Genomic DNA, 18,838 nt, shown 5'->3' on the forward strand with positions numbered 1-18,838 from the left:
AGGGCAGGGCAGCTGTAACCAACACCTCCAATCTCATCTCATTGACTGGACCCCAGCTGGCTGACACCTCACTCCAATTAGCTCTTGGAGATGTCATTAGTCTAGGCATTCCCATACTTTTTCCACTTGCACTGTGAATGTTTACATGGTGTGTTCAATAACAACATGGATAATTATTTGTGTGGTATTAGTTTAAGTAGACTGTGATTGTCTACTGTTGTGACTTAGATGAAGACCAGATCACATTTCATGACCAATTTGTGCAGAAATTCATATAATTCCAAAGGGTTCACATACTTTTTCTTGCTACTGTAGCTTGACACCCAGTCTGGGAATAAACATTCACCCTGTGAACGTTGAAGATAATTGATTGTATGAAAGTGTTCTGGAGGGGTTGTATTGTTTTCAGAATTCTTGTTTTCTCATCATATTTATATATCAGCCTAATCCAAGTCTTGGTCTATTGTATTTTCTCATATGATACAGAACTGGGGCAGTGACTTGGAATGCTACGACACTATGCCAATCTCTGACGCAGTTCCCACGTCAGGTGAGATAACATGACCTTAAAGGGGGTAAAGGGAGTGTCTTTTTTAGTAATAAATATATTATGCATTACATATCTTGCATGTGGTGTATGTTGTGCACCTGAGTTACATAAGAATGTGTAGTTCTGCACTGTAGAGCAGCACATGTGTGAGAAGGCCGTAGGAGAGCGTGTCTGTTGCATTCACACTGATCAATATGAATTCTGCAGGCAATTCCTTGCATATATTTGCTTCAGTGATTTTTCAGTGCAGTTTGGTTTTTTTTTAACCACTTTGCATTCCTCGGCTGGGTTTTTACCCCACGCAGGGCTCTTTTACACTACATGCGATTCTGTTTTCCGGTTTTGATGCAATTTTACATGCGATTCTCATTTTTGATGCGATTTTCCCCTGACAGGTCCCACAGTTATAAAACCCATAAAATATGTTTCGCCCTTCCCCATTAAAATGATACCACATATGCCTTATTTCATTACTAGCTGGGCATGGGGCGGACCATTATCTCCAACCAGGGCCGGTTTAAGCAACAATGGGGCCCCAGGGAAAAATAGACCTGAGGGGCCCCCCCAACAAAAATCGGCATTAGGGGACCTTTTTTGCAGCTGGTATAGTCAGGGTGTGAAGTCCCAATCGGTCGGAGCTCCACATTCTGGCTATCCCAGCCTGCATGGGGGACAAGGGGTTAAAAAGTTTTAGGAGGGGGGACCCCACATAATAATAAAAAAAAAAATTCCCACACTCTAAACATAAAAAAAAAATTGGGAAAATAGGAAAAAATGCCAGGGATCTTCATATAGCCATATTGCGGCTGTATAGTGATCCCTGGCCAAAGCGCTGCGGCTGCATATAGACCCCCTGGAAACCCCGTCAGGAAATTTATTGCGCTTTCGTTTGATGCATGTAAAATTACACTACCGTTAGGTTTGCAACTAAAAGTGACATTTACCGAATTTAAAAGTATACTTTTTTCCTTCGAAACTTTAAAATCGATTTTCTCAAAAACTATAAATTCTTTTTGAAAAATAGTTTTTACCTCTTATTCCTAATGATCTCCTTAACATATCCTGCAAATTTAGGGTTTCTAGCATTTAAGGTGTATTTGCTATTAACCATTAAAGTCGGGTGGTTTTTAAATGTGTATTTTTTTTTCCTTTGAAACTTTAAAATCGATTTTCCCAAAAACTATAAGACCGATTTGAATTTTTTTTTCCTCTTGTAGCTACTGGGGGCCCCTACAAGCTCTGGGGCCCTGGGGCAGCTGCCTCCTTTGCCTTAATGGTAGCGCCGGCCCTGCCCCCAACCTGCGCATTAGTAGTGGTCGGATGTGCCTGCTTGGTCAATAGTTCGGGGGTTCCATTGCTGCTCAGATGTATCGCTAAATAGCGGCACAGCAATGCATCTGTACAGCACTGGGTCCCCAAACTGTCACCCTAGTGATAGCCTGTTTTTTTGGGTACCAGGATGATGGTGGACCTCTTGAGGCAGGGAGGTACTTTGCCACTCGTCAGGGATTTCTGAAATATGGCCGACAGAACAGGGGTTAGCTGGATAGCGCATGTTCTCAGGAACATAGATGACACGCCATCTGGGCCAGGAGCTTTCCTGGGATTCAGTTTCTGGAGGTGCCTGAGAACATTGGGCGCTTGGACTTCAACCGGTGCTGGGGGGACCTGGTCTGAGCTGGGAGGAGTGGTTGAGGGGGGTGCCCGGGGGGTGGCCCCATGGTCTACTGTGTGGAGGGGTTGGTTTTCGAACCTGCAGTAGAATTCGTTGAGTTTTTCTGCTAGTGCGAGGCTCGGAGGAGCATGTTGAGGGGGGTTTGAGGTTGGTGGCTGCTCTAAGACCTTGCCAGACTTCCCGAGCGTTGTTGGATCAAAGACTATGGCCCAGCTTGTTGGAGTAGTTCTTTTTAGCAGCGCCAAGCTCACGTTTAAGGGAGTACCTGGCTGAACTCTTCTGGTGTGCCAGACTTGTGCGCTGCTTCCTTGATTTTCCGGAGCCGACATAGCCTGCTGTTAAACCAAGGCTTATTGTTGGGGTAGACCCTGAAGGTCTTAGTGGGGATGCACAGCTCCTCGCAGAACCTGATGTAGGAAATGATGTTCTCTGTCCATTCCTCCAGGCAGGGTGCCTCGAGGGCCTCCCAGTCGGTGCAATCAAAGCAGGCCTGTAGCTTCAGCTTAGCTTCCTCCGTCCACTTACTTACAGTCATGAGGACTGGTTTGGATGATTCAAGATGTCTTCTGCAGGTAGGAATTAGGTGGATTAGACAGTGGTCAGAGTTGCCTAGGGGTGCTCGACGAGTGGGTTTGTATGCATCTTTTAGGACTGTGTAACAATGGTCCAGGGTGTTTTCATTCCTGGTGGCGCAGGTAATGTGCTGTTTGTAGCGAGGCATCTCCGTGCGGAGGTTCGCGCTGTTGAAGTCCCCGCAGTCTGAAGAGGGAATCTGGGAGGGATGCCTGCCACTGTGAGATGGAGTCGCTGAGCATCCGCAGCGTGATCTTGGTGTTGGCACTTGGGGGGATGTATACTCCCACGAGAACGTAGGAGGAGAACTCCCTTGGAGAGTACTGAGGTCTACAATTGATGAGTAGGAGCTCAATGTCTGGAGAGCAGCTTTTGTCTATGATGGTTGTGTTCCCGCCGCTCTCGACTCTTTCTACCCGCCGCAATGTGCTGCCCTGCCGCCTCTATGACGGCAGAGCACTGTGAGCCGGGCAGGAGCCGTTTTCATTGGCTCCAGCCTCCTGGCCCTGTCATTACTATAAGCCAATCCCATTGGCTTACATTGAGTGACAGGGTCAGGAGCCAATGAAAGTGGCTCCAGACCGGCGCACGGCACTCTGCCGTCATAGAGACGGCAGAGAGAGCAGCCTGCGGTGGGGACAGAGCGGCGTGACCGGCGGGAGCGGTGGATTTTTGCGGCGATTCGTCGGTAAGCGGCGTTTTAGTGTACCAGCAGCCTCTGGTCCTTAAGGGGGCAGAGGCTGCTGGTACCGAAGTGGTTAATTGTGTTGGACATAGATTCTACATCCAGGAACATTGCAGAAGACTTTTTCAGATGTACAATCTACATCCAAAAACTGGGAATAGTTAATGGAACATTTGTGCATTATTTTGTGGGGGGTTTTGGTGTCTGTTTGTATGCAAATTTTAAGATTGTGATTTTTCTGTGCTTACCAATAAAGTAAATTTACATGACAATGCAACTAAAAAATCCTAAAAATGTAAAAAAAAAATAAAAAAAAAATACCTAAAAAGATTTGATGCCATTGAAATACGCAAAAAATGCCAAACGCACGTGGATTCTAATTAGCGCGAACATGGCCTTAGTAAATCAGCCACTCTTTTGTATGTTTCAGTAAATAGAAAATTGAAACTGCAATCCAGATTGCTTCTACGTTGTACAACCAAAGACAAATGTTCTGATTGCACCTGCTGTGTGACTTATGCTTCTCCTCAATTCCTTCCAGTTCACAAGCTCCGCCCAGGGGATGTCAGAGTGGTGGCAGCGCTGGGTGACTCCCTGACGGTTGGTGTCTCTGTCGTTTGTCATTAAATAAAAAAAAGAAAAAATTCTGCTAATAAAACAACATTACAAAAGGGAATTGGCGTTCAGCTATCACACTTTTTCCATTTTTCATTCTAGGCGGCCTTCGGGGCCAGAGCGACGTCCCTCTTGGATTTGGCCATAGAGTGGAGAGGCATTTCCTGGAGGTGAGAGAGATCCTCATTATCACACACAGAGGGGTTCACTTAATAAAGGTGCCCATATTTCTAGTGATGATGGGCAGATCGACCAAGAGACAGATCTCTCACTGATCAAAAAAAGGAGAGAGAAGAGAGCGCCTCTGTGGTGCAATACCTTTAACTTTTTGCCTACCGCTCCTCGCCAATTGGTGCGAACGCGGCAGCAGCCCCAGGACCACTCCATGCCGATTGGCGTGAACGGCCTTCTATGGGGCTAGCAGGAGAGCACGCGTGGAAGGCGATCACTGCTTGGAGACTGTTAAGATGGCGAAACTGCCGTCTAATATACCTGTACAGCGCTGCGATCTAAGGCAGCACTGTATTGGAGACAGCCGTGTGACACGGCTGTCCCCCTGGGGGACACAGAAGTGATCAGCGGTGAAAGGCTGAAGCCTATCGCAGCCAATCACAGTGATGGGCTGACTGGGAGAGGGAGGGAAAATTATTTAAAAAATAGGCATTTTTATTAAAAAAAAAAATTGTACAAAAATAAATAAACATTGGGGGAGCGATCAGACCCCACCAACAGAGAGCTCTGTTGGTGGGGAGAAAAGGAGGGAGGGGAATCACTTGTGTGCTGAGTTGTGTGGCCCTGCAGCGAGCCCTTAAAGCTGCAGTGGCCCAATTTGTGAAAAATGGCCTGATCGTTAGGGGGGTTTAACACTGTGGTCCTCAAATGGTTAATTCAGTTTGCAAATTGCAAAAGAAATGCACATAGAAGATCGCATAAATTTGCAAGCATATCTTACATGCTCAGTGTTCCACTCCTCGGACACCGACCATGGCCAGCTGGAGTCCAGGCAAGCTCCGTAGGGTGATAATGACAACGCGTTTCGACACACCAGTGTGTCTTTGTCAAGTCAGGAAAGTGATCAAATACGATCATAGAGAGATCTGTTGGCTGCCCATACACCGCAGGCCAGTCCTGGAGGAGCCGGCCTTGTGGTGTCACCTCTGTCCCCTGCCTGACCACTTCCCAAATGTAAAGGTCCTTCAGGCCGGTTTCAGACTGTCAACCTGCATTATAGCTGCGCTGCGGAGCGATGATCACATCTCACCGCTACGCTAAAAATAGCCTTCAGAGATTACCGCGCCAATCTCCCTTCTGGCTGCAGGCCAAGCAGGAATGAAGATCTCTAGCGCTCACTTTCTGTGGCCAAAATTAAAATTGCGTGGAAGTGTATTGCAAAAATGTGCACGCTGCAACACGAATGCTGAAAAATTTAAAACCGACCCCATAATGTCCGATACTGAGAGATTCTGTGAAGACTTAGTGGTCAATGAGATGCTAAAAATGCTAAACTTGTGTAAATTGTATGCTGTTTGCAAAATAACCAGCAGCTGCTGCATTGATTTGTCGATTTCCAAGACGCATATGATTAGCACTAAATTTACCGTCAACTTGGAGCTATTAGCATCTCACATCAACCAATCAGACGCTTGCAGTAGAATTTTGGGTTTATCGTGGAACTGGAAGTCAGAATCTCAGCTTATTGGGGCACACAGGGACCTTCTCCCTGCTGGCCCACGTTGTGGCTTTGATCCACAGGATGTCAGGTATCTTCTGTACTGGCTCCGCATCACTCACCCAATCTCAGCAGATTAGCAATGGTATCACCAGCCACACGTGAAGTCCTGCTTCCTGAGGCGCCATGCCTCATGTGACCCGGCAGCATGTAACAGGTCCCATGAGGCACTGCTGTAGCCATGGATACAGGAGCCTGGATGGGCAGATGGAGATCCCATCACTGGAACGCTGAGAGCAGGTGAGTGAAGTGGCACATTGCATCTAGGGAGGGGGAGACACAGATTGGGAGAAGGGGAACATAATTATTTGGGGAGGGGAGCCCCATCTTGCTGCCACCCTCTCAGGCCTAGTGCACACCAAAAACCGCTAGCAGATCCGCAAAATGCTAGCAGATTTTGAAACGCTTTTTCTTATTTTTCTGTAGCGTTTCTCCTAGCATTTTGCGGTTTTGTGAAGCGTTTTTGGTGTAGTAGATTTCATGTATTGTTACAGTAAAGCTGAACAGCTACTGTAACAAAAACGCCTGCAAAACCGCTCTGAAGTGCTGTTTTTCAGAGCGGTTTGCGTTTTTCCTATACTTAACATTGGAGGCAGAAACGCCTCCGCAATCCAAAATCTGCAGCTGCTCAGGAGTATGCATTTCTGCAAAACGCCTTCCGCTCTGGTGTGCACCAGCCCATTGAAATACATTACCCAAGCGTTTCCACATCCGCAAATGGATCTGAAAAAGCGACCAAACCGCTCTGGTGTGCACTAGGCCTAATTGATGCCACTCTGAAGCATGGTATTCACGTTGCTTCATGTAAGAACCGCCCCTATTGGGGCAGAAAAAGGAAGTTGATAAATGGGGTAAAACGTCCCTTCTCCACCTCCTCACCGAACCTACATTCATTGGTAATATCCTGTTCAGATGTTTTGTATTCCTGATGTTAATGTTCTCCTTTCCTTCCAGCATTGGAGGAGATGAAACTCTGGAAAAAGTTACAACTCTGCCGAGTAAGTTTAATGTGGTTCCTGAAGGTGTAGATGAATATACAGCTGCTGAGAATCGACACTACACAGTATTATGCATTTGCCAGCTTTGTCATATACTTGCCTAGTCAGAGGTGGCTCCACCCCCACCACATCACCCTCAGCTTCACACTTTGGTGCCTAGGCATGATTTCTGATGTCACACTAGTAAATGTTTTTGAAAATAATGCCCCCCCCCTCATGAGACTCATGAGGTGATGGGCTAGTCTGAAACCAGACGGATGTTTTTCAGACTTTTACTTCATACTGCGACAGCAACATAGGAAAAAAAGTAACATATGGGTTGTGCTGCCACTTGAGCTGAGACATGTTCTGTCCGTTCAATGCTAAACTAACAGTGAACGACTTATATACATGAGCCGTTCACACTTGTCTGCACTGGATCTGTTGCGGTACTATGTCCACTCCTGCTGGCTGCACATGATTTGGTGCAAGTGGGAACACAGCCTTAAGGTGGACATACATTAGGCGACTTGGCTGACCATGCGATTTGGTTATTATTATTGGGGCGTAAAAAAATTGGTGCTGCCGAGAGCATGCCCTATTGACAATGCAACCAATTTTGGGCCGAAATTGGTTCCATGCATCGACTGGACATGGTACAAGATGTAGGGCCAACATACTCGATTGGGTGCCCCCGGGGTATACGAGGACAATGTGTGATGTCACACATGCACTCACGTTGAGATTGTCTGTCAGATTTATTGTCAGACTATTTCCTACTGGTTCGATCTGATTTCTGATCGATTTTCATTTATTTCTATGGAAAATTGATTGGAAAATCAGATTGGGCCTGCAGGAAATAATCAGTCTGACAGTTTGTGTTCCTAGCATTACTTTGCTGGAAATTTGCATAATAGGAAACTTTTTTTAGCGTGTCAGAATTGGTGATAATTTCTACAGATCTTTACTTTCCATTCTACTCTCAGATATCCTGAAGAAGTTCAACCCAAATATATACGGATTTTCCACCGGGACCGGCCGGGAAAACCAAACATTTAACGTGGCCATCAGCGGGGCTAAAGCGCGGTAAGTGCCATCTACAGTACACATACAGAGCTGCCCATAATTATTTATTCCCCTGGCAAATTTTCACTTCAAGTTACTTTTATTCAACCAGGAAGTTTTTTTTGACAAGGAATGACATACAGGGCCGGCCTTAGGTTTCACAGCGCCCTGAGCGTAACCAGATTTTGGTGCCCCCCCCCATTTATCCTCTTTGTGCACACGCACACAAACACACACACACACACACATTCCGTTTAGGCCCCGTTCACACTGCACGCGTTTCCAGCCGCTGCACGTATTTTTTGCCAAAACGCGTGGCTGTCCCATTCACTTTTCAGTGATGGGATCAGCCACGCAACGCACACAAACGCGGATGGCGTGCGTTCGCATGCGTTTCGTTCCGCACACATGGCCATCCGCGTTTGTGATGTTAACGGGGCCTTAGTGTATCTAGGCAGATCCCCCCTTTTTAGTGTATATATTAGGCAGATCCCCCCCTTCGTGTTTATATAATATATACACTAAGAGCAGGATCTGCCTATATATACACTAAAGGGGGATCTGACTACTACATGTACAAGACTAGTAACCTATATACACTAAGAGGGAATCTGTATATGTATACACACACACACACATATATATACATACGCACGCACGCACGCACATACACACATACACAGATCCCTCCTTAGTGTATATAGCTTAGGCTACTACTAGTTCCCCTCTTAGTTAGGCAGCAAATTCCCCCTTACCAGCCCCCCCCCCCCCCCCTTGTCCTTATACTAGTATAGTGTAGGTAGCTAGGTTAGGGATGGGATCAAGGAGAGCCTTACTTTTGTTGGTCAGTGCACGAGAGAGGAGAAGATGGCCAAATGGTCTCTCACAGAGGAGAGAACATAGGCACACAGCAGGGCAGGGTAGCTGGCATGGAGCTGGGAAAAAAGGGCGCATGCCGCTAGTGGACAAAAAGGGCGCCGCCATTCACTCCCATAATAAATAGCGTTTAATGGGCGCCGAGTAGGAAAAAAGGGCGCCGGAGCTAAATAAAGTTTATAAACGGCGCCAGGAGCTAAATAAAGTTTACAAACGGCGCCCGGCGATGTTTAATGATTTATAACTGAACTTGTGGTGATTTACGTTTATAAAATGCACCCGTGCCGAATAACGTTTATGAAAATACTAAACATATTTATCTTATTTAAATAATTAAAACATTATTTAAAGTTTTATCCCTTACTGTTTGTAAAACATTATTATTCACAAAATAAAGCGATCAGTACGTAACGTAAATTGCAAAATATTTTTTGAATCCACAATTAGTAAAACATTATTATCCACATAATAAAGGGGGGTCTTAGGTTTAGGCACCAACAGGGGGGTCTTAGGTTTAGGCACCAACAGGGGGGTCTTAGGTTTAGGCACCAATAGGGGGGTCTAGGGGTTAGGGGTAGGTACAGGGAGGGGTACTTAGGAAACAACAGGGGGGGTCTTAGGTTTAGGCACCAACAGGGGGGTCTTAGGTTTAGGCACCAACAGGGGGGTCTTAGGTTTAGGCATTAACAGGGGCTCTTAGGTTTAGGCACCAACAGGGGGGTCTTAGGTTTAGGCACCAAGAGGGGGGTCTAGGGGTTAGGGGTAGGTACAGGGAGGGTTACTTAGGCACCAACAGGGGGGGGTCTTAGGTTTAGGCACCAACAGGGGGGTCTTAGGTTTAGGCACCAACAGGGGGGTCTTAGGTTTAGGCACCAACAGGGGGGTCTTAGGTTTAGGCACCAACAGGGGGGTCTTAGGTTTAGGCACCAACAGGGGGGTCTTAGGTTTAGGCACCAACAGGGGGGTCTTAGGTTTAGGCACCAACAGGGGGGTCTTAGGTTTAGGCACCAACAGGGGGGTCTTAGGTTTAGGCACCAATAGGGGGGTCTTAGGTTTAGGCACCAACAGGGGAGTCTAGGGGTTAGGGATAGGTACAGGTAGGGTTCTGTGTAAGAGTAGGCTTAGGTATAGTTTTAGTAAAATTTTAGTAATAATTACTAATGTATTACAACACTTATTACGAACGTAGTTATATTTATATCATCTTTATAAACAATATTTTCAGATTTTATTATAAGAACAAACCATAAATGACGGTTATTCACAATAATATACAATTATAACAATTAAACATATATTATTGGTTTTTTTATAAACGTAATTATAAGTTTAACTTTTGAAACAGGGAAGATTAACGTTTTCACAATTTCCGATTTCATAAACATTATTTAATGATTTATAATTTTGTTAAACATTATTTGTAAACGAAATATAGCACACTATATTTATAAACCCTATTAATGATTAATTATTATTTAGAGTTTACACCCCGCGCCCTTTTTGTCCAGGCGCCCTTTTTGTACGTACGCAGCTGGCATACATGCTGCACGCTTCAGCGCTCCTGGCTCCATCCATCCTATCACGGGGCCGGGAGCTGGGCGGAGTCTCACACTGACTCCAAGAGGCAGCGCCGCATGGTCTTCGCCCCCATCAACCCCAGCGCCGGCTAGGGCCGGATTTGTACTTTTTACCGCCCTAGGCCCACTACCATCAGCCGACCCCTGACCGACAGCACCCTAACATTCCCAGCCCAACACCCCCATCCCCACTATACACACACACACACACACACCTTTTCCCCAGCAAACATACAGTCTTAACTGTTGACTGCAAATACACTACTACTGTATGCAAAATGAATTGCAATCACCTCAAATATGAGAAGCAGCAATTGCCCCCCACCCCTTATAAAAAGCAGCATAAACACCCACATGTGACAAGTAGCATTGACCAAACATATGATAGTCAGCATCCCAGCATGTGAAATGCAGTAATGACCCCAACTATGACAAGCAGCATTGACCCCCACATACAGTATGACATTCAGCAATCACCCCTACAGGTTAACAGCAGCATTGACCCCCACGTTTGACAATGAGCGATCACCCTCACATATGAAAGGTAACATTGACGACCCCCCCCATATAAAAAGCAATACTTTTTGTTCCCCCCTCAAAGTGCAGCCACTTCCCCACAATGATTGGAGCTGGGGGCTAAAGAAAAAAATATTTGGTAACATGATGCAGGGCGTAGATTATATGCTCCTCTGAGGACAATTAGTGACATGATTGCAGGCATTAGATTGTGAGCTCCTCTAAGGACAGTTGCATGACAATGTAGATCAGCAGGTGACAGCAGAACTGTGACTGCAAAAGATGTCAGAAAATGTGGATCATTTATAAGGGAGGCAGCCCCTTGCTGAGACCCTGCATGCACAGCTACAGTCTGAGCCCCATGAACACTCATTTCCCCATGATCACCCCTGGTAGTGTGCAATGCACTTAAAAAAAAAAAAAGTAGATATACCATAAATTTTCATGCATATCTCAAATACCACACACTCTCTCCACTGCTGCAGCTCCAAGCTCCCTTGTTTGCAAACTCACACTGTCACCAGGCACCTGCAGACAGTTATACAAATATGCATAGACAAAAATCACCTTGGTTGTCCTTTAAATAGGATATTACATTAGGTGGTTAACCCCCTCCAGAATATTAAAATCACAGAGCAATGTGGATAAATCCCATTAGTCTTCTGCCTCAAGCCATGTAATTATAACAAACAGGCAGAATGCAAAATTGTAAAAGTTCTCTGGCCAGGGAATAAAAACAAAACAACAAACTTTCACACATGCCAGGCTAATTATTTGACCTTTGAAGAGCCCCCATAAAAACATCCACTGACCACTTTGAAAATAAAGACTGATAGTCAATCCAGCAGTCAGTCCAAAGGCAATTAATCAATATAGAGCTGAACAGTTCCATGGAAAGACACAGACAACAGCCGTCAATTAGAGGTTAATCTCACCTCCCTTCCGTCGGACTCTGCAGTCCAGGATCAAAGCATCCTCGAAAGACCATCTCTGGCCAGCCATTCAGATTCCCTCGTTCTTCCTCCGGGCACATGCACAGTCACGTGGTAGGAAGCCAGCCTCACACAGGCACATCACGTGGTGGGTAGCCAGGCGAGATACACAATCAAGCGTGAATGGAGCTACAGCACAAAACAACAATATGCGGCAGGAGTGCGGCGCCCCCCCCCTGGAAGCCAGCGGTCTGGCGCCCTGAGCGATCGCTCCGGTCGCACAGGCCAAAGGCCGGCCGTGATGACATAGGTGTCTCCCAAAAGATAAGACAATTTACAGGAGGCATTATTGTGGGGAAGGGGGGCAAACATTTCTCAGCTTTTATTTACATTTGAGCAAAAAGTGTCCAGTCCAAAATTATTCATACCCTTCTCAATAATCAATAGGAAAGCCTTTATTGGCTATTACAGCAATCAAACACTTCCTATAATTGCAGACCAGCTTTTTGCAAGTCTCCACAGGTATTTTTGCCCATTCATTTTTAGCAATCAGCTCTAAATCTTTCAGGTTGGAGGATCTTCTTGCCATCACCCTGATCTTTAGCTCCTTCCACAGATTCTCAATTGGATTCAAGTCAAGACTCTGGCTGGGCCACTCCAAAACTTTAATGTTGTTGTCTGCTAACAATTTCTTCACCACTTTTGCTGTGTGTTTTGGGTCATTGTGATGCTGAAATGCCCACTGGTGCTCAAGGCCAAGTTTCTCTGCAGACTGTCTGATGTTGTCACTGAGAATCATCATGTGTTGCTCTTTTTTTCATGATGCCGTTTACTATAATTTACTGTTCCTTGGTCCATTGGCTTTTTAAGTATTAGACTAAAAGTGCAAAGTTTACCACGGCTGCCGATTGGAAATGCACTTCCGCATAATAGCGTACAGCTGCAAAAAAAAGCTATTTTTTATTTTTATGTGTACAATTAACTAACTTTATTGAAAAAAAACACATTCTTGGGAAATATGTGGAAATTGGAAAGTCACTTTTTGGGAAAGTATTTATAGCCTAAGGTAAAGCACCAATGGAATATAATGGTGTGCAGGATCCTTCCCCTGAAACGGAAATCTGTTGAATTTCTTCACAAAAGAATCCGCACCATCGAAGTTTACAAAATTTTATTACATCTTCATAAAATGATTTTATGAAGATTGAATAAAGTTTGGCAAACTTGTTTGGTGCGGTCCTTTTGAGAAGAAAATTTTCAGGAGAGTAGAAATTATGTCGGAATCAGAAATCAGCATTTCCAACCATCCCTATTCAGGGTTTATTTCACCTTCTTCCACTACTCTTCTCCCTGTTGTCAATATAATAAAATGCCATTTCTTTCCTGTAAAATGTCAGTCCCATTTCAGAGCTGTTTCTTCTCCCCACACAGACACAAGATTTTCTTTGACAGAGCATCATTAGACACGATTGCTCCTTTATGTGATGTCCATACATCTATCACTGTTCTACTGCATAATATTATCTCTAGACTATTGTGAGTTGTTGGTTCCTGTTCTGCCCTGGCTGGGAACGCAGAGAGAAGACACTGTTGGTCCAATCTGATGTACTTTTTCTCCTAAAATTTCTACTAGGTGATATTTTTTTTACATCTTATCATAAAATGCCTTTTAAAGGGAAAATGAAGTGAAATTAAACTTACTGTATGAAATAATGCATTGTATGTGTAGTACAGCAAAGAAATAAGACATTAGTAGCACAGACATTACTCTCATATTGTTTCCAGTACAGGAAGAGTTAAAGTGGACCCAAATTAAAATACACGATTTCAGTAATAAAATCTATTTTCTAACTTATAATAATAATAATAATAATAATAAATAGCAGCCTTTTTTCAGTTGCATGATGACAAATATAAAATATTTTACATTTATTGGAGGAACCCTTCCCTTCCTTTCATATTGCCAGGACAGAATCCAGCAGACTGGTGGAGGAGATAAAAAACAAAAACAAAACACAGGCTGCTACTGATGATGTCACAGGGGAGGTGATCTCAGCTTGTGTGAGATTTCACATAGACCACGCCCCTGTGAGGGAGGGTAGCTGATGACAAACACACCCATGATCTAAAACCTCCTACTAAGCTCAGAAGTAATGGCTGCCACCTGTATAACCCTAGTTATGAAAAGAGAAGGGTGAAAAGCATGCACTGAAATGTTCATAGGTGTGTTTATTTATCTTTGTATGTGTCAGAGTGTTTATTTATCTTTGTATGTGTCAGAGTGGTGCAACTAAATATTTTGAATTAAAAAAATGTTTAGTTTGGGTCCGTTTTGTGAAACTTCAGTTGTTGTTTATGCAAAAGAGCTTCTCTGAGCTAACTGACCCAACATGGGTGAAAGACAGTCCTATTTTCTGAAGCACGTATACATCAAAGAAACAATGAGAGGCAGCTTCAGATAAGGTTTTACTGCAGAGGAGTTCAAAGGGTCATTAGCTCTGCTCTGCTTCATAGTTTACAGAGTGTGGTTTGTAATTGCAAATATGAAAGAATGATTATGAAATAAAAGCTATATAACTGAAAAGAAAAACATGAGGCTATTTTCTTTGCTACTAATGTTCTATTAATTATCTGTACTACACATAAAATGTATTCTATCATAACTTTTTTCGCTTCAGTGTCACTTTAAGCCACCTGTAAGCCCAAAAATTACCTTAATCATTTTAACAGTCATTTTCACCGTCTTTTTGCTACTTTTTCAATTTCTATACATAATAATTGCTACAGTGCACCAAAACCTGCCATTGGCAACTACAGTGTCAGAGGTGCAAGAAGGAGTTGGAAAACAGCTTGTTAATGATTACCACTATTCAACGCATCTATAGAAGTGATTATTACCAGCACAGGACCAATAGAGAGCTAATACTGTGGTTGAGGGAGGGTCCTTTGGGGCCCCTCTGGCCCAAGGGCCCCGATGCAGTCACAACCTCTGCAACCCCTATTGCTACGCCACTGTTTAAACAGAAGATGAAAAATGATCTCCTGGGAGAAAACTCAGGTGAAAAAGTGATTTGGATAAGGTCCACCGTGTGTAGAGAGTTGGAGGCCTAGTTTCAGTTATCCTGCCTCTGTGACTACTGAACTCAACGCTTATCTCTACTGTGGAGTTATTTTAAGGAAAAATAAATTATAACATAAACAGAAAAGGCAAGATAAGTCCCGAGACAAAATAGATAAGCAGAGATAGATCATAAGATAAGACAAAAATTACTATATCATTTATGTATCTATCTTCAGGGCCGGATTTCTGGCAAGGCCTCATAGGCCATGGCCTAGGGCACCAGAAATTTAGGGGCGGCTCAGTGAGGGACAGTAAAGCTGTTCCATGCAGCCATCCCTATCTACAAGGACAGCTTTAACCATTGAACTCTCTGTCCTGTGTACTTGTGTCATCCCTGCAAGACCTGTAAGCTCTATCCTACAGGTACACTTCAGCCTAACTCACATGGTGGCACAATGGGTCCATCATTAACGAGATGGCAAACATAACATAAAAGTTCTTCAGGAAAATATAACTTATAATTTATACGCGTATTACTGAAATAGTTATTGTCTGTGACATCCAATGATGTAAGCAGAATTCTCATTGCGGCACACGGAGATAACAACCATACAGACGGTATAATTGGCCTTGGGCGGTAAAAAGTACAAATCCGGCCCTGTCTATCTTTTCTCATCTATTTGTACTATCTTATCTCATCTATACTTATTTGTATCTATCTTATCTCACAAATTATCTCTTCTTATCTGTTGTATCTTCTGATTGATCACTCCTTTCAGCGCACAGGGGATAAGAGGCGCCCAAATCAATATAAATCTGTGTTTAAAAAAAAGTAAAAAAAAAATTAAAATAAAGAGGTGGCTTACTGCAATGATGATACTTGAGTAACATAAAAAAAGTTTTGTTACGCACTGGCAACGTTCGGAGCTCGGCTCTTGTCACACTTGGCACAGTTATTGGCCTGAGGATGTAGGCAGACACCCGCGAAATGTGTTGCCAGTACGTAATAAAACTTTTTTTGTTGTATCATTTTTAGCTTCTTTTCTTTTTTCAACACCGTTTTATTGCAGTTTGTGCACCTCTTACGCCCTACTTTGTGCATCTTACCCTCTGTGTTTGAGGGACCAGGTCCCCCGGCAGCTCAGCTGCAGCTGGTACGGTATTTGATTTTACATAGAGAGCAAACAGACCCAGAACTGTTGGGGGGTTTGTGAATCTCCATGTACTTTATCAGTTGGTTACCCCTTTGCAATCCAGTTTTGTGAGTGGCATTCCTTTTGCTTATTTCTCTCACTCTCTGTGGCATATTGCGCTATTTGGGCACGTTGCCTCTAGATGCTGAGGGATGATTTCATTCTTGAGATGGTTTTCGTGAATCAGCCCCAAAGTGGATCATTTAAATCCTACTGAAAATGAAAACCACATTCATTAATATCTTGCTGGTGCATTTTTCACACAGGAATATGCCCCTCGAAGCTCGGATGCTGGTGCAGAAGATGAAGGAAAGCACGGTACGTATAATAGATTGTAAGCTCACTAGACCAGGGTCCGCCCCATTTCAGGAGTACTTATTCTATCCAATGAACATGTACGAGGATAGCTGGACGTTTCCATACCATGCATGAGCTATGTGTGTGTCTAGTATGTGTGTTATTGGAGGTTCTGTTTGTGTTGTGTATGAGCTACGAGTGCATTTTGTATGTGCTAGGGCTGCCATCAGACATTTCTGGGCCCTATACTGGGCCAGCCTACTGGGCCCCTCTCATGCTTTGCAGAAAAAAAAGCTCTAAGGCCTGAACACATAGACGCCCTTGTGTCCACTATTCATCATCTGTAACATTGATGTGTTGCTGAAAAGAAACCCCCTTCCCCAACCATCCAGCACACGTCAGTATGGGCAGCCAGAGCCAGGCAGGCACTAATTCGCCAGGCCAGGGCAGGTTCTATACTTTTTGCTGCCTGAAGCAAACATTGTAGTAGTTACATAGTTACATAGTTATTTTGGTTGAAAAAAGACATACGTCCATCGAGTTCAACCAGAGAACAAAGTACAACACCAGCCTACTCCCTCACATACCCCTGTTGATCCAGAGGAAGGCGAAAAAACCCTTACAAGGCATGGTCCAATTAGCCCCTAAAGGGAAAAATTCCTTCCCGACTCCAGATGGCAATCAGATAAAATCCCTGGATCAACATCATTAGGTATTACCTAGTAATTGTAGCCATCAATGTCTTTCAACGCAAGGAAAGCATCTAAGCCCCCTTTAAATGCAGGTATAGAGTTTGCCATAACGACTTCCTGTGGCAATGCATTCCACATCTTAACCTCCTGAGCGGTCTGGACGAGCTCAGCTCGTCCATCACCGCCGGAGGCTGCCGCTCAGGCCCTGCTGGGCCGATTTTCTCCAAATAAAAAGCAGCACACGCAGCCGGCACTTTGCCAGCCGCGTGTGCTACCTGATCGCCGCCGCAGCGCGGCGATCCGCCGCGTGCAGCTGCGAAAGAGGGTCCCCTCAGCCGCCCGAGCCCAGCGTAGCCGGAACAAACAGTTCCGGCCAGCGCTAAGGGCTGGATCGGAGGCGGCTGACGTCAGGACGTCGGCTGACGTCCATGACGCCACTCCGCTCGTCGCCGTGGCGACGAGGTAATTAAAACAAGGAAGGCTGCTCATTGCGGCCTTCCTTGTTTATTCTGGTCGCCGGAGGCGATCAGAATTACGGATCCGGAGCGCCCTCTAGTGGGCTTTCATGCAGCCAACTTTCAGTTGGCTGCATGGAATAGTTTTTTTTTTATTTAAAAAAAACCCTCCCGCAGCCGCCCCGGCGATCTTATTAGAACGCCAGGGAGGTTAATCACTCTTACTGTAAAGAACCCTTTCCTAAATAAATGGCTAAAACGTTTTTTCCTCCATGCACAGATCATGTCCTCTAGTCCTTTGAGAAGGCCTAGGGACAAAAAGCTCATCCGCCAAGCTATTATATTGCCCTCTAATGTATTTATACATGTTAATTAGATCCCCTCTAAGGCATCTTTTCTCTAGACTAAATAAACCCAGTTTATCTAACCTTTCTTGGTAAGTGACACCTTCCATCCCACGTATCAATTTTGTTGCTCGTCTCTGCACCTGCTCTAAAACTGCAATATCTTTTTTGTAATGTGGTGCCCAGAACTGAATTCCATATTCCAGATGTGGCCTTACTAGAAAGTTAAACAGGGGCAATATGATGCTAGCATTTAGAGTTTTTATTTCCCTTTTAATGCATAAATTGAAGAGCACTGGACCCAGAACAGACCCCTGTGGTACCCCACTGCTAACAGTCTCCCATTTTGCGTACGAAGTACGTAGTAGGCATTGTATTAGTACGCCGCCAGAGAGCTGGGGGCAAGGCAAGCCAAATGAGGGCTCTCCCTGCTGCCGCTCAAATTCCCGGTGCCGTAAAATACTATTCCCCCTCTGAGCAACTCGAAGGGAGATGTACTTCTGGGTTTGGTGATCGCCGGAACCCCCAATTACCCTTATGTGACCTGCACCGTATAACATTACTGCTACAGCGGCACTTAGTTTCTGAGCTGTTTGCACCTGAAAATTAGTTATTTTTCAAGAGTGCAAAGGCACAGGGAGATTCTAAAAATGCCTGAGGGACAATGCATTTGCATGTACATTGTAAGTGTACATGGGCCCTCAGATTCCAAAACAGTACAGCCATCAAAACATTTGTATAGTGCTTTTCTCCTGTCGGACTCAAAGCGCTCAAGAGCTGCAGCCACAAAGGCACGCTCAAGAGGCCACCCTGCAGTGTTAGGGAGTTTTGCCTTGAACTCCTTTCTGAATAGGTACTGACCCTAGCCAGGATTCAAACCCTGGTCTCCCATGTCAAAGGTGGTACAGTATCCAACAATTTACTGTACAGAGCACACAAAATGCAAACACACATACTCTATACATATGCATACATTGCCCACAGCCAGTATCCCTCACTCACTGTTAAGTCTGCTTGTCCTGCCGA

The 18,838-nt window shown here is 44.6% G+C and overlaps 1 protein-coding gene across 2 annotated transcripts in view; it reads left to right on the plus strand.

The window, feature by feature from the left end:
• LOC137570963 (phospholipase B1, membrane-associated-like) overlaps positions 1 to 18,838 on the plus strand; it is a 183,190-nt gene that overhangs the window by 134,463 nt on the left and 29,889 nt on the right. For both annotated transcript variants that reach the window (XM_068279650.1, XM_068279651.1), the window contains 6 exons: positions 487 to 550; positions 4,025 to 4,083; positions 4,201 to 4,268; positions 6,782 to 6,825; positions 7,791 to 7,890; positions 16,291 to 16,342. In XM_068279650.1, coding sequence (XP_068135751.1) covers positions 487 to 550; positions 4,025 to 4,083; positions 4,201 to 4,268; positions 6,782 to 6,825; positions 7,791 to 7,890; positions 16,291 to 16,342 — 387 coding nt within the window. The remainder of the gene's footprint in view (positions 1 to 486; positions 551 to 4,024; positions 4,084 to 4,200; positions 4,269 to 6,781; positions 6,826 to 7,790; positions 7,891 to 16,290; positions 16,343 to 18,838) is intronic.

Source organism: Hyperolius riggenbachi, chromosome 4, assembly GCF_040937935.1.
Source record: "Hyperolius riggenbachi isolate aHypRig1 chromosome 4, aHypRig1.pri, whole genome shotgun sequence".
Taxonomy (NCBI): Eukaryota; Metazoa; Chordata; class Amphibia; order Anura; family Hyperoliidae; genus Hyperolius; species Hyperolius riggenbachi.